This window comes from Mustela nivalis, assembly GCF_964662115.1.
Source record: "Mustela nivalis genome assembly, chromosome: 7".
Taxonomy (NCBI): domain Eukaryota; kingdom Metazoa; phylum Chordata; class Mammalia; order Carnivora; family Mustelidae; genus Mustela; species Mustela nivalis.
In genome coordinates this window covers 42,119,155-42,135,557 of record NC_139026.1, presented here as the reverse complement: position 1 = coordinate 42,135,557, position 16,403 = coordinate 42,119,155, and the positions used below count along the sequence as shown (strand labels likewise).

The 16,403-nt window shown below is 36.0% G+C and overlaps 1 protein-coding gene across 46 annotated transcripts in view; it reads right to left on the bottom strand.

The window, feature by feature from the left end:
* CAPS2 (calcyphosine 2) overlaps window positions 1–16,403 on the bottom strand; it is a 170,738-nt gene that overhangs the window by 25,598 nt on the left and 128,737 nt on the right. For 20 of the 46 annotated variants that reach the window (XM_082740439.1, XM_082740448.1, XM_082740433.1 and 17 more), the window contains 5 exons: window positions 15,763–15,808; window positions 13,184–13,357; window positions 8,434–8,556; window positions 5,543–5,610; window positions 2,220–2,339 (listed from right to left, as the gene is read on the bottom strand). In XM_082740439.1, the coding sequence (XP_082596565.1) occupies window positions 2,220–2,339; window positions 5,543–5,610; window positions 8,434–8,556; window positions 13,184–13,357; window positions 15,763–15,808 (531 nt within the window). Of the gene's footprint in view, window positions 1–2,219; window positions 2,340–5,542; window positions 5,611–8,433; window positions 8,557–13,183; window positions 13,358–15,544; window positions 15,671–15,762; window positions 15,809–16,403 lie in introns of all 46 variants that reach the window. The other 26 variants (XM_082740441.1, XM_082740425.1, XM_082740466.1 and 23 more) reach the window with 2 other exon arrangements.

The window sequence follows — 16,403 nt, the reverse complement described above, 5'->3', positions numbered from 1 at the left end:
CCTCATGGAAGCATCATTCTTAAAAGGCCAAATGTTCATCAACTTCTGTGAATAAACTTCTATATTTATACCATGAAATACTGTACGGCAATGAGGTTAAAAGACAAAGACAAATGATAGGGATAAACTCATAAACATGTTGAAAGAAGTCAGATACCTTGTGTCCAAATTTTGTGATGTGATTTCAGTAAGTTTATAACAAGGCAGTTACCATCCATGCTATCAGGACAGAAGGGCTAAGCTGGTGTGGTAGAGGAAGTGGACAGTAAGTGGGAGGCAGCACAGGGAAGTCGTTGAGGTACTAGTAATGCTCTATTTCTTGATCCAGGGACTAGGTATGTGAGTATCATTCAGTTTGTGGACATACCTATGCTGTACACTTAAAATGTTTACACTTTGTGAACATATATTTTATTTCAGTAAAAGCTTACTTTAAAAAGACATTTAGATGCGTTAGCTAAATGATAACAGTCTAGAGTTGTTCATATCCTACACCTCAGGACATGTAAATATGTTACAATTACATGGTACAGTAAAAGGAACTTTGCATATGTAATTCAAGACCTTGAGATGAGGAGATTATCTGGAATTATCCAGCTGGATTCAAAGCAATTGCGAGGGTCTTTATGAGAAGAAAGCAGAGGGATATGTTGACTATAGAAGAAGAACATCAGAGCGGTGCCTGGGTGGTTCAGTAGTTAAGTGTCTGGCTTTGGCTCAGGTCATGATCACAAGATCCTAGGATAGAGCCCTGTGATGGGCTCCCTGCTCAGTGGAGGGTTTGCTTCTCCCTCTGCCTGCCGTTCCCCCTGCTTATGCTCTCTCTCTCTTCTCTCTCACTCTGTCTGACAAATAAATAAATAAAATCTTTAACAAAAAAAAAAAAAATGAGGGGCTTAGTGAGAGTAGGTTTCCATTCACTGAGAAAGTTGAAGAAGTTGGACAACCAGTAATCAAATATGTTATAGAAGTGATTCAAGATTTTGGTAGAAATTTGACTCCAATGACCTTTAAAGTCCCATCATCTCTGAAATACCCCTGATTCTCCCTCTGCTCATGCTTTCGCTCTCCCACTCCCTCTCAAATAAATAAATAAAATCTTTAAAAAAAAAAAAAAAAGGATCAGAGTGATAAAACACAGCTGTTGCTGGGTTTGAACACGCAGGGAGGGGCCATGAGCCAAGGAATAAAAAAAGCCTCTAGAAGTTGAAAGAGGCAAGGAAATAGATTCTCCCCTGAGGCCTCCAGAAGGAATGCAGCCTTGTGAACACCTTGATTTTAGGCATCTGACCTCCAGAACTGTAAGAGAATAAATTTGTGTTGTTTTAAATATTGTTTGTGGTGGGACGCCTGGGTGGCTCAGTTGGTTAAGCAGCTGCCTTCGGCTCAGGTCATGATCCCAGCGTCCTGGGATCGAGTCCCACATCGGGCTCCTTGCTCCGCAGGGAGCCTGCTTCTCCCTCTGACTCTGCCTTCCACTCTGTCTGCCTGTGCTCACTTTCGCTCGCACTCTCTCTCTGACAAATAAATAAAATCTTAAAAAAAAAAAAAAAAATATTGTTTGTGGTAATTTGTTGCAGCAACCATAGGAAATTGATACATGATATCTTTGAATATTTAAAGATATGGAAATAGTTTTCCGGAAAACAAGAATGAGACCAAAAAAATAACAGTTCTAAGAACTTTTTGGCATTTACAGCAGTCTGAAAATATGAAAGAATTGCTGCAGAAACTGGTCGATTGTCTATGTCTTTTAATGCTGAGGCTAGCCATCAACTGCCAGTAAAGTTGTTGAGAAATTTAGGGGGACTGCACCCCAAAACTGTGAAAGTCCAAAGATTTTATAAGTTACAAAGTAAAAGGCAAAATAATAATAATAATAACTTGTAGGCAATAATAATTTTGAATACATGATTGGATTCAGTATGTATAATTGTCTCAGTTACTATATCTGTATTTTCACATACATTATCTCCTAGGTCATAACTGTTATTTCTAAATTACTAACAAAAAAGCTGGAGGGTAAAGTTTACCCTATGACTTCAAGTGGCAAAACTGGAATCTGAACTCCAAAAACTCCACTTTCCTTTATATAGAAAAAAAAAACAAAAACAAAAACGAGCCAAAAATCTCTTTTCAGTTAGACATAAAAGTACATTTTTAAAAAATTCATGTATAACATAGTGTATCTTCATTTGATATAAGTAAAACTTTCTTACTTAGTTTCATGTAGTGTTCTTTTCCTAAACCGAAGAGGCGCAGTCTTTGAATCTGGAAAGATAGGAGTGCTTTCTGGTCTCTCAGTGGGTAGGTTTTGTTCTGGATCACTGATTACAGCCCTATATAGGAGAACACAAAATCTGAGAACTCAGTATGATAATGCACTACTCTAGCATTCACATATTTATAGGCAACTGGAAAAGCTCATCCACAAATACGAATTCACACTACTGTCAGAATTACACATTTTCCAGATACTGAATGAATACATTTAACAAATAAAAAATACTGGCCACAAAAAAGTGAATATTCCTATCAAACTCTTTTTCTGTAAGTGTTATCTAAAGATAGATCGAAATTTTTGAGGGAACTCTGAGCTCCAAGTCTCTCTCTTATTATTCTTTTTTTTTTTTTTTAAAGATTTTATTTCTTTATTTGACAGACAGAAATCACCAATAGGCAGAGAGGCAAGCAAAGAGAGAGGGGGAAGCAGGCTCCCCGCTGAGCAGAGAGCCCAATGCGGGGCTCGATCCCAGGACCCTGGGATCATGACCGGAGCCGAAGGCAGAGGCCTTAACCCACTGAGCCACCCAGGCGCCCCTCTCTCTTATTATTCTTTAAACAAATAGACACTGTGCTGGTGACTCCTGAATGAAGACATGAAACAAAGTAGGTAAGCAACCATATGGATTTCTGGCGGGGGAGAGCATTCCAAGCAGTGGGGAAAACATATGCAGAGCACCTAACACAGGAGTGAACCTGGTATGTTACAGAACAGGAAGGAAGCTGAATGGCTGGAGCAGAACAGCCAAAGAGAGAAGTAGGAAGTTCTAATGGTGGACAGATGATGTAGGGCTTGGGCAAGCTATATTATTGACCATAATTTTTAGCACTCCTGATCTACATCCTTGCCATGGCCTCATTATAGGTGTGCAGTACCAACTTCCCATGCTCTCGTTTTGAGCTTAGCCATTTGACTTGCTTTGCCAATTGTATATAGCTGGATGGCTCTACTGATGGTAACTAGACTAACTCATGTAAGTGTGGGTTGGCTGGGGATCTGCTCATCTAGCACAATCTTGACTAAGTGGCCCAGCTGCAGTTGCAGAGTCATGTTCTTCTTTAGGTCAGTGGGGTAACCAGGCTGTGTTCTTCTCACAAATATGGCAAAAGCTCAAAAGGTAAGTGGAAACATATAAGGCTTCTTAAGGCCTAAGCTCAGAATGGAGCCCACTGTTTTGTTCATATATAACTGGCCAAATTAAAAAGCAAGAGCCAATTGGCTAAGCCTAGCCTGGACAGTTGATCTGAAGATACACAAGTTCTGTTTATTCACTGTAGTTTTAAGCTACTAGGTTTTGTCATAATACATAAGCAATACACAGATTTTACTCTAAGATGGGAAATTACTGGAGGGTTTGATCTGCCTCACTTTTTAATAGACGTACTCTGGCCACTGGGTTAAGAATAGAGCAATGAAGGGCAAGTGCAAACACAATGAGTCCAGTTAGAAAGTGACTGAAATAATCCAGGAGAAAGAAGATGATGTTGTGAACAGGGATGATGGCAGCAGAAGGAGTAAATTTGTTTTGATGGTAGAACTGAGAGTGACTGCTGAAAACTGAATACGGGATTTGAGAAAAAGAGAGGCATCAAAAGCATCACCAAGATTTTAGGTCTGAAAAACCTAAAGAATGGAACTACGTTGGAGGAAAATCAAAGAGGATTTGGTCATGGGGGAAGGAGTGAAAGAACTTCCAGGAGCCCAGATTGGCAAACATGATGTTGGTACCTCAAATCAAGGAAGCATCAATGTATGAATGCTTTTTTTTTTTTTAAGATTTTATTTATTTATTTGACAGGGAGAAATCACAAGTAGGCAGAGAGGCAGGCAGAGAGAGAGAGAGGGAAGCAGGCTCCCTGCTGAGCTGAGAGCCCGATGTGGGGCTTGATCCCAGGACTCTGAGATCATGACCTGAGCCAAAGGCAGAGGCTTTAACCCACTGAGCCACCCAGGTGTCCCTGAATGCTTTTTAAAGGCATGATACTAGATGAGATCACTTAGAAAATCAGTGTAGAAAAGTCTAAGAATGGAGCCCAGTGTACTCCCACGTAATGAAAGGAACCAGGAATAGAGATTGAGAAGGAGCAGAAGGAGGAAAAGCAGCTAAGTGTTGTGTGTAGGAAGCCAATGGGAAAAAAGAAAGTACTTCAAAGAGGAGAAAGTTTTCAATAAAAGAGAGAGATACTGCTGATGGGTCAAGTAAATGAGAACGGAGAAATCACCTTTAGTTGGGCAATGTGGATGCCATGATGAGTTATCTTATAAGGACATACTGCAGTGGCACAGTGAGGGTAAAAATATCAACAAAATGAGTTCAAGGGATAACAGAAGAGGAACATTAAAGATTGTAAGTATAATTAATTATTTCAAGACAGTTGCTGAAAAACATGCATGTAGAATACCTTTCTGCCACCTAAATAATTTTTTTTCACAGCTAACCATAAGTCTTACATCTTCCTTAAAGACTTTCTAGACTATTCCAGCCTTTCTCTGAAATCCTACAATATTTACATATTATCATGCAATTTTTAGCACAACAGGTAATTATCCTTTTCCCAGTTTCCTAAGAGTTATGAGACTTCAGATTAAGTTTTAAATTTTTAACAGTCCCACAGTTCCCAAACTGTGCACCACGTCACTCCAGGATGCCACAGGGAACTCACAGGGACTATGTGGGATATTTTTAATTTTTGAGGGCAATACAGTGAGACCTGATATTTGTTGGAGACCACATAACTATTAGCTTAAAGTAATTCACAGTTTCACCAAGATATCATGCTACACTCTTTCAGTGAGGTTAAATGTTTGCTGGACCGATTCTTCTACAGTTGCCATGATGAACAGCAAGTGCCATGTGGAACTGAAAGTGAAGAGACAGCATCCTCAACAATTCTAAGGTTGGAGAGATTATGCCATGCCCCAGAAGGTGCATACAAGCAACTGTGGCTATTTAAGAATGAAGTAAAAATATTTTTCTTTTAATCTAGGCATATTATTTTTTTGAAATGGCCATTAAGTTGTCATGAAGTAAATTCTTAAGTTATTTAGAGAAAAATACTTAACAAAGATAAGCATTGGGTCTTTCCACTGGCCAAGGAATGCTGTAAAAACCCATCTCTACAATATTGTGAGTGTAGTGAACGGAGAACGTGTGGGAACCTTGGAGTTAGCCACCTGTTGATTGACTAAAGATTTAAAAAAAAAATGTAATGAAAACTTTCTGAATGGTTTCTTTCACTCATTACTACTAACTCTCACCTAGATAAGTGGTCTATCATCACTTGTTCTGCCACAGTCTGTTTCTTCCTCTGTGCAGCCACCATTTCCTGAGAAGAGAAAATTTTAAAAATTTCATTATCCATAAAACAGAACAACACTGTAGTTAACACAAGGACCCTAAAATATACTTAAATTTCCAACTTTCTTCTTAAATAGATATTACTATATCATCATTAATAAAAACAAATTCCAATTATTTAATCAGAAAATACAATGATTTATTTCCTAAAAATAATGCACTTCAATTTCAGTAGAAATCATCAGAGATTTCCATGCACTGTCTCTGAATTTCATGAAGCCAGAACAGAGGAGGAGGAGACCGTGATATCCCCTCCCTGACAGATGCCTTGTAAGAGGCACTTTTACGTGCTCCAAGAATACCAACAGCGACAAAAAAAGTGTTTGTTCTAAAACTGTTCATAGGAGATAAAGCAAAAATTGAATTGGAATCCTTCAACCCTTTATCAAAAACTAAAAATAAAAATCTTTCAAAAGCCTCCCATCATTAAAAGGATAATATTTTCTATGCATAATATCCATTGATCAACTTTTCTCAATTACTGGTTTGATTAAATTATCTTCACACTGGTTTTTGCTTTTCCAACTCATTTGAAAATAATCTTAATACATTTTAGGTTATATCAAATTGAAATATTAGTAATCATTTAATTCCAATTAGATCGTAATGTAATTATATTTACTCAAATGTTTCTTTTGAATAGTAAATAAAAGATGTTAAAAAATTAAATGGTCAAAATAAAGCTTGCTCTGTTTTTACATTGTAAATTACTGTCATCTCCATTGATCACTCCAGTAAATGAAATCAAGGACAATAATGTAGCGTATGATAGAGGCTTTGTAACCTTAAGGACCGCACTCTTCAAAATGGACACAACATTCAAGTAAGAATGACTAAAGGCGTATCATAGAAACTCCCAAGAAACCTGGAAATTTGGGTGCAATTATTTAAAGGCTAGTCTGTAATTGAATTTGGCTTTTCTGGAGGTGGGGGTGGTTAGCAGAAATTAAGATACAGTTTATACATCCAAACATGCCCCATATAAATATAGTTCACGTCATTTAACATATAACTCCATCTGATGTTGTCTAAGCTCATGACAATTTATAACATTTTTGTTTAGTAATAAATTTAAAACAGCAATTAAAAAGTTAAAAAGCACATGGTAACTTATAGGCACAGCAAAGTGTGTTTTATGTCTAAGGGTGATGAAGGTGAACACTGACTAAAATATGAAATTATATACAGAAAAGTTCAGCCAGAACATAGATGTAAAACCCAGAAGCTAGCAGAAGAGGTGAAATTAATGAATAGAGAGCCCATGCAGAAAGCCCACCTTAAGGGTTGACATTTATGGTGGCTTACTGCAGGAAAGGTTAGAACCACCCTCAGGAACATTGATTTTGAGGTCTGTGTAAACATAAAGCAGATTAGAAACAGAAGTCACACTAACACAAAGAATCTAATAATGTTGAAAAATGACAACAAACTAGAAGAGATAGATATGAAAACCAAAGTTTCACTACTTCTGGTGTTCAATTAAGTAGTTAAAAATTAAAGTAAAAAGTTTCCACCTAGATTTAAAAAATTAATCAGGACTAATTTCAAATGCATGGAAAGTTTACTCACATAAACATGTCCTTGAGGGGAAAAAAAGATAAATATGTGCTACCACAATAAAGGGAAATACTTGATGCTGAATTTAGTGAATGAAAGTGATCGTAAGTACAAGAAATCCACTAACACCCAGCTGGCTTTGGATGACACCAAGAACATTACCCAATGGGTCTTAAGTATCAATAACATCCATTTCAAGTATATCTTCAGGGACATATCAAAATAAGCTTTATTTGGGAGACTATTTTGCCTTATAAAGTAGCTTTTAAAATTTTAGTGTAATCCTGGTAATATTCCTTATTCTATTAAATTTAAATATCTAAATAATAATAGACATAGAAAACAATGTTTATGTTGTTGCAGTACAAAAACTAAAACAAATTAGCAACTTGAGTTATCCACAGAAAACCAGTCCATGATCCAGATACTGACTACACATTGCTGTCAACTGAGAACATATTAATTCTGGATGACTGTAATCCAAATAAAATATATATTGACTTTCCTCTCGGTGATATTGATAATATAGCCATCTAAAACCATAATGCTTTATTATTATTGGCTAACTAAACCAAGGTTTCCCAACTTTTGAACCACTACACACTGGCATTTCAACAATCCATTACAAATATGTCTAAGATCTTAATCATCTGGGAATGTCTGGGGTGAGCAGTGGACTCCAACTTGAAGCAGTTTGGTCTGATTGCTCCAGGATGCTATAGAAATGTAATTTTCTATTTGTACCCGATCTGGCCTAAGTGATACTCATCCAAAAATCTAGTTGATTTTGTAAAATACATAATTTAAAGCTAATATTAAGAATCTAGAGTATTGCTTTCCTTTTTCTAAGAAAAAAAAAACTTAATTCTTCCTCTTTCCCTTAATTTGCTGAAGTTTCCCTAGTTTTATTAGCTTATCACTTTCAAAAAATAACTGTTACTTTAGGGGTAGGCGTGATGTTAAATAAACCCACTGACAAAAATAGCAGCCAATTAACATTTAATAGTATAAACTAAATTTTTATAAACTCTCAAAGATTCAAGACTATTTCTCCACAGTAAATATACCAAACATCAACCTTTGGAAAAATGAGGACTCAATTTACACATTAGTGAACATCCACCACAGTCCTAATTCAATTGTTGCAATTATTTATTCAATTTAAGTCTACAGAATCTTTGAGGGTAAATTATCCTAATGGCTTAACAAGTAAGTAAAGATCTGGTTAACTTACAGCATCAGATTTTTTCATACTACTTTGTGCATTGTAAGGGATGTCTGCATAGCCATGTTGGAAGAGGGCTTTCTTATCCAGAGTGGTAAGACCACCCACGATGGATTCTTCACCTTGAATACACTGTAAGTGAAAGCAACAAATGAATTCTTGAGAGTTTATACTTAGTTCACATATTTAGCATATTTGTTTTTAACAAAATAGTGTATTAAATAACCTCTGAACACTTTAATAGTGTACAACAATGTATACATAACAAATACATAACACCTAACAAGTTATTTGTGTGTAACAGTACAGGCTCTGATAATCAGATTGTCTATTTGAAGGCAGTTCTTCCACCTTTTAGCTAGATGACTGTACTATGCCTCAGTTTACCCATGATAATGGGAATTAAAAGGGGAATTAATAATAGTAACTACTTCACACACACACACACAGATGAAATGTCCAACACTTATATAAAAGTATCTGACATCTAATAAGCATTAGATAAAAAGGTAGCAACAATCATAACTATTATTGCCCATTTGAGTCTTTGTAAAGATAATAAAAATGGGCATGTTCACTCCTTTGTAAAATGAAATTCAGAGGTACTAAGAGATGGATGTATCCTTTGAGGTAAAGGATCCTTTGAGATCCTAAAGATAAACACAAAAATTTTCTCTGAATATAAGGTGTACTTACATTCTTTTAACAACAACAAAAATGCCCTGGCAGGATAGCAACTGCTAAAAACTTAATGGATTTTAAGAGTTTTCCCTCCAGGGTTTATTCTTACTTTAGAGCTTTCTTAAAAGGTCACATTCCATATTCATACTCTACTCTGTCTTCGTGACCTTTGATTGCTACATGAAATCTTATTATACATTTGTTTATGAATTGTTGCCTGCCTCTACTGCTATAAGCTCCATGAGGGAAGGAACCTTGTCTGTCATTTTTATTACAAAATAGCTGATCCCAGAACAGGACCACACATAGTGAGCACTAGATAAATACTCATTCAACAAGCAAATAATGCATCTTGTATAAGTTTTAACTATTGAGGGGCACTTGCGTAGCTCAGTTGGTTAAGAGTCTGCCTTTGACTCAGGTTATGATCCCAGAGTCCTGGGATCGAGCCCCACTTCAGGCTCCCTGCCCAACAGGGAGCCTGCCTCTCTCTGTCCCGCTCACTCTGCTTGTGCTCTCTCTGTCTCTGTCAAATAAGAAATAAAATCTTTTTTAAAAAAATGTATTAATTATTGGGAAATCAATTTATGAAGATACTTTATAATTTTATTTATCTACCTCCTAATATATTTTTTCCTAAATAATTTTTTATTTTAACAGTCACCAAAAAATGTTTAGCATTATATGAGGTAAATTAAGCGGATTAATTAATCCTTAGATTAATTAAAACCCTTGAGTCCTCTTCCATCATCCCTTTCTCCTAAGCCTACAACCAATCCATCAGCAAATATTCTCAGCAAATACTCTCAGATATTCAAAACCTTTCCAGAGTCTGGCTTCTCATCATGACCACTTCTTATCCAAGTCTGATGCTTGGGTCCAAGCCATCATCTTCATTCTTCATGTGGATTATTGTGACAGCCTCCTCAAATATCTTTCTGCTTCCAACTTCATCCTATTCTCTGTAAAACCCATCCTCATGTAGCAAAGGAGCTTTCTGACTCAGAGGAAAAGGCAAGGTGCTCATGTAGTCTACAATGTAGTCTACATGTAGATCTTGCAGATCCGCCTCCCAGCACCACTCTTAACTCTCTCTCCATCTCTCCCTTGCTCTTCCTCCTCTGACCGCACTGTCTTCCTTGGTATTTCTTAAATACTCCATGCCCCCTTCTACTTCATGACACTTTAGAGTTTATCCTGAGTGGCTTGTGCATTACCCTTTTCAGATGTGAGCTGAAATGCTACTTAATGGTAAAGATCTTTCCTGGGGAACCTGTACAAATTGCAATTCCAACTTGGGCCCTGGTCTTCCCAGTGCCCTTCCATCCATAGCATTTATCACCACCCGTCAGACTAAATGGTTTGTGTCACTGATTCATTCATTCATTCATTCATTCATTTTTTTTCTCGCTAAGCCCTTCCATTATGACATATACTCTGTGAGGGCAAAAATATTTGCCTGTTTTATTCACTGACTTAGTATTTTCTATAAAATTAAAGTTTCATGATTTTCATGTTTTATTTAAAGATGTTTCATTATTTAAAATATAAATTTACATTTTAGGTAAGAATTTGACAATAAGAGATTCATTGGCTTTTTATACTAAATGGATGGAAAACTCAACAAAGGAAATTTGCCATTCAGACAAGTGTGGGGAACTTTTACTTTACAGTTTGATTGATTATCTGTTGAGTGATATATCAGCTTGACTAGTTGGGGGTTACAGCCTTTGGTTATTGTCCTAGATCCTAAATATTTTTAACTTTAGCTTTTTAATTACTAAAAAGAATCAATTTTCATGTTGTTCCCTGCTTTGTAGAGGGTCTTAAATTTCTTATATAAGGGAGCAATTCTATTTCCAAAGATTACTATTCCAGTATTAACTAATGTAATTGTAATGGGATTTACTAATAGCCCATTTATACAGCAGTTTTGATTTTCATATGGTATATATCTAAAAAGACATCAAATAAGTTGCTTGAACCCATTAAGTACAAAATTATTATGTATGGAAACCAGGGCCTTTTTGTAAAGCTATCAAGACATATGAAGTAATGATTACATACATTTTAAAATCTACATATGTAGATGTTTAAAAACCAAGTAAAACATAATTTTTCCAGAAGAAAACGTGAATCTGCTGGCTTCTATAAAACCCTTTATTCATACAATAAAGTAGTCACCAATCACAATCACATAGCAAGCTTCACAAGCAATATTTGTTCCTCCCTTAACCAAAAACAAACAAATACCTTCATTTGAAACTGTGTCCAAGGAAACCAGTTTTACTTTAAAAAACTAAAGCGCCTGGGTGGCTCAGTCAGTTAATCATCCAACTCTTGATTCCCAGCTGGGTCATGAGCTCAGGATTGTGAGATCAAGCCTCTCATCTTGTTCCTCACTGAATGTGGAAAATACTTCAGATTCTCTCTCTGTCTCTATCTCTGCCCCACCATCTGCCCACGAGTCTCTCCCCACTCCCCGCCCCTCACCTGTGTGTGCATACATGCACACTCTCACTTAAAGAAAAATACTTTAAACCACTTTGTGGAAGCAAATAAAATATGAGCTTAGAGAAATCTTCGTTCTATTTTTCCCAACATTATTACAGTGACTTAAATATCACATGATAGATCCTACAGCTATCTGGCCAAATTCTAAAGGGCTATGAAATTATTATCCTGCCTGGTATTACAGACATCAGATTATTATACTTGTGTGCATCTGTTTGGATCTGGGAAATCTGTCTTAACATAAAAGAGACCAAATAATCCTTCCACTGAACACCATGTGATAGAGTTAGTTCAGGATGGTTCATACATAGATTAAATAAAACAGCTCATATGCCATAACTACTTATAAGTTAATCAGTTATTTTTACCTATTAAAAAAAAACTTAAGTAAATACAACCAGCAAACTTCCCTGAAAATACATTATTCTTACAAAAAAATTCATTAAATAATTATATTGAACTATTTTCCCCCTTTATGACCAGTGGTATCACAAATATGTTTCTAAACCTTTCACTCTATAATTCAAGGGTGACCTTTCCTATATGCTTATGAAAAGCCATTAAATTTATTATAGTGAGTTTGCTCTTACATTCATGTTGAATTTATACCTAATTAACATTAAGTAAAAACATAATTTTAGAAATTCATGTTAAAAAATATCTCTCAACAAGAGCCAGAAGACAATCATGGAGTGACAATAGTTTGGGAATAAAACAGGGTCACTGAAACATCTGAAATCACTTTTCTACTTTAAAATTTAGACTGTGAGACAAACAAAGTTCAAGATAGCTACATGAAAAACAGCTTTTTAATACTGCCTTATTTTCAATCCCAAGTCAAATGGAAAACTCCTTACACAGAGAAGATAACTAGGTCATACGGCTAGAGTTTTCACATTTGAAAATGATAATAATAAACTTTTAGAGTTGTTGTTAAGAATAAAATAGTTAGGGTGCCTGGGTGGCTCAACCATTTAAGTGTCTGCCTTTGGTTCAGGTCATGATCCCAGAGTCCTAGGACCTAGTCCAGAGAATCCAGGCTCCTCGCTCAGCAGGGAGCCTGTTTCTCCCTCTATCTGTTGCTCCCCCAGCTTGTGCTCTCTCTCATTTTCTCTCTTTCTGACAAATAAATAAATAAAATCTTTAAAAAAAAAAAAGAAGAAGAAGAAGAAGAAACTAGTTAATGCAAGCAGAATATTTAAAATAACAGTCCCTAGCACACAGAAATAAATGATAGCTACTATACTTACTATGACTAACAGCAAAACATACAAGACAAAAAGATTTCTATAATACATATAATTTTTTAAAATTTCATCAGAACGTGGGGCACCTGGGTGGCTCAGTGGGTTAAAGCCTCTGCCTTCAGCTCAGGTCATGATCCCAGGGTCCTGGGATCAAGCCCCACATCGGGCTCTCTGCTTGGCAGGGAGACTGCTTCCTCCTCTCTCTCTCTGCCTGCCTCTCTGCCCACTTGTGATCTCTGTCTGTCAAATAAATAAATTAAAAAATCTTTAAAAAAAAATAAAATGTCATCAGAACTTTATAAAGTCTCATACATTACCTTGTCATCTATCTTTTTTCTTGGAGATTGTTGTGTGATCTTTGATTTTGTCTTTTCTGCATTTCTCTGACTATACTGTTTATATCCCTCTTTCATTTCAGTTTCATATTGCTGATATTTTAGTTTATATTTGCTTGTTGGTTCTGGCAAGTTTTCAGGTATTATGTCTTGCTCCTAGATATAAAAATAAAAAAGTATGTTATATCTCAGAAAAATCAAAATAATTATTAATTTTCCTTATTAACATTTAATAGGTTTATCATTTATCTTAACATGTATGCCTAAGAAATAGATCATTATGATCTATGTGCTAAACAGAACTGATATTTATTTATTTTCTTTTTAATTTATTTGACTGAGAGAGAGAGCATAAGCAGGGGGAACAGCAGAGTGAGAGGGAGAAACAGGCTCTCCACTGAGCAGGAAAATATCTGTACTTTCCATTCAATTTTGCTATGAACCTAAAACCATTCTAAAAAGTAGTTCATTTTAAAAAGAAAGAAAGAAAGACAGGATACAAAGATATGTGGCTTTAAAAAAAAAAAAGATTTTATTGATTTGAGACAAGAGTGAGCATGCTCACGAGTCTGGGGGAGGGGTAAAGGGAGAGGGAAAATAGGCTTCCTGCTCAGCAGGAAGCACTACGCAGGGCTCAATCCCAGGACCCCAGGATCTTGACTTAAACCCAAGGCAAATGCTTAACTGACTGAGTCACCCAGACACCCCCAGAGGTGATATTTAAAACATTTAGCTGGTAAAGCGTCACTGAGCAATCAAAGCAGATGGAATTGCTCAGAATGGGCAGTGGCCTTAAAAAGCAGGAAGCCTGCACCTGGTTTCCCTACTAAAGATCAGTCTTCGTTCTAAAATAATTTGGGAAGACAAAAATTAACTTTTCTTTCTTAGGAGCTTTAGATAAGCCTTCTATTCCTGCCCCAGAAAAACATTTCTTCCAGAATACTTAAGGAATTAGAGATCAAGAACACTAAGTGCTGGTTGTCATTTGTAGAATTTCAGATATATCACATTCTGGTAGTATTTGGTTCCCTACCACATTCCCATGGGAGTAAGATAACAAAGCCAATGGATAAGTGAAATCTGAAAAGAGTACTAAGCAAACGCAATGACATATATATTGGCCCAAAGGGGGATAGCCACACCAAAGGAGGATGAAGCCAGCATGCCCCTTGAAAACTGTTGATAATATCCAAGTCTAACCTAGAGGAGAAAATGAAGTTTCAGGGTGAAAACTGTAGCATGATACAGACTAGGGTGCAATTTACCCAAAATTAGACCAAGGAGAGCATGAATAGAACCAGCTAAGGGTGCCTGGGTGGTTCAATTGGTTAAGCCTCTGAGTCTTGATTTCCACTCAGGTCATGATCTCAGGGTCTTGAGATCAAGCCCTGCATCAGGCTCTGTGCTAGGCGTGAAGCCTGCTTAAGAGTCTCTCTCCCTCTCCCTCTGCCCCTCCCTTGCACCCTGTGCACACACACTTCCTGTCTCTCAAACACACACACACACACACACACACACACACACACACAAACACACACACACACATTTAAAAAAATAGAACCAGCTATAGAAGAAAGACTAACAAAGACAGAAAAGCAAGCCCTCCTCATAGAATACTGATCAGAACTTGTGTTCATATCACGGAATAAAACACTAAATATTTTTTTGAAGTGTAAATATTGTCCCAAGGATATAGTTTGGAATAAGTATAGTTACTCCATAGCATACCAGTAGCTCAAAGCATAAGTTAATTTCCAGAGACAAATCTTATGAAAAACCATTAAATTTATTATGGTGAGTTTGTTCCTATATTCATGATGAATTTGTACCTAATTAGCATTAAATAAAAGCATAACTTCAGCAATTCATAATGTTAAAAAAAAAATCTCTCAACAAGAGCCAGAAGACAATCACAGAGTGACGACAGTTTTGGAATAAAACAGGGTCACTTAAGCATCTGAAATCACTTTTCTACTTTAAAATTTAGACTGTGAAGCAAAAAGAGTTCAAAACAACTACATCAATAATAGCAAAAATCAAAAGACAAAATCAAGCAAGATCTAATCTAATAATCTACCATATTTTTTAAATTCCTGGATTTCCTATTAAGATAAACCTGTACTTTACTAATTGTATAAGACATTTTTAAAATACTATTCCTATGTGAAAAAAATGTAAAACGAAGTAGAATTATTTCACCAACATGATTGTTTGGAATCTTATTATATAAAATACTTAAACTGGACAAAACATGGACTGAACATAATGAAATTTCTGGACTAAATACAGTGCTTAAATGCCCATTATAATTCTGAAAGTTGGTAGTAAGAAATAAATACTAACCAGTTCATTTAGATGATTCTGGGTATGTGATATCTGACATGGTGTGACCCAACTAAGAGCAGAAGATGAATTTGGTGGGTTAAAATGAATATGCGCAGTACTAAGTGGAATATGTGAAAAATCATCCTAAAATAAAATTAAAGAATACTTATTACCCACTACATGCAATAATGTGTTCAAATGTTTATTATAATAAATAAATACCAGATAAAAATTACCTCTTCATCAGAGTCAACGAGGCTTCCCAAATCAAGTCGTGGAACCCTGAAAGAAATAATCTATATGCATCCCATAACTTTTTAAAATGAGGCTTTAATAGTTGCAAATCGTATACGCTACAGCTTATATAAAAAGGTACACTAAGGATGCCTGGGTGGCTTAGTCGGTTAAGCATCTGCCTTCCGCTCAGGTCATGATTCCAGGATCCTGGAATCGAGTCCCAGATCAGGCTCCTTGCTGAGTGGGGAGCCTGCAGATTCCCTGTCTCCCTTTGCTTGCCCCTCTGCCTGCTTGTGCATGCTCTTACTCTCTCTCTCTCTCTCTGAAAAATAAATAAATAAAATCTTAAAATAAATAAAAAGGTACACTAAAGCCAAAGGTGTGCTGCACCTACAAGCTGTGAAAGGCTTTTGTTAAATACGCAGCAGTTTTTGTGCTGTTTGTTAACAAAGCATTATTAAAAATAAAATTATAAAAAATTAAAAATAAATAAGTTATATTAAAAACAAAGGTAATAAATACTCAAATTCATCACTTCCTAATGACTCTACCATATTTCACTATTGTCTATGTTCTAGAGGTTATGTACATGTATGGTATTTGTATGGTAATATAATGGTATGTCTCTCTTTCCAAGTCA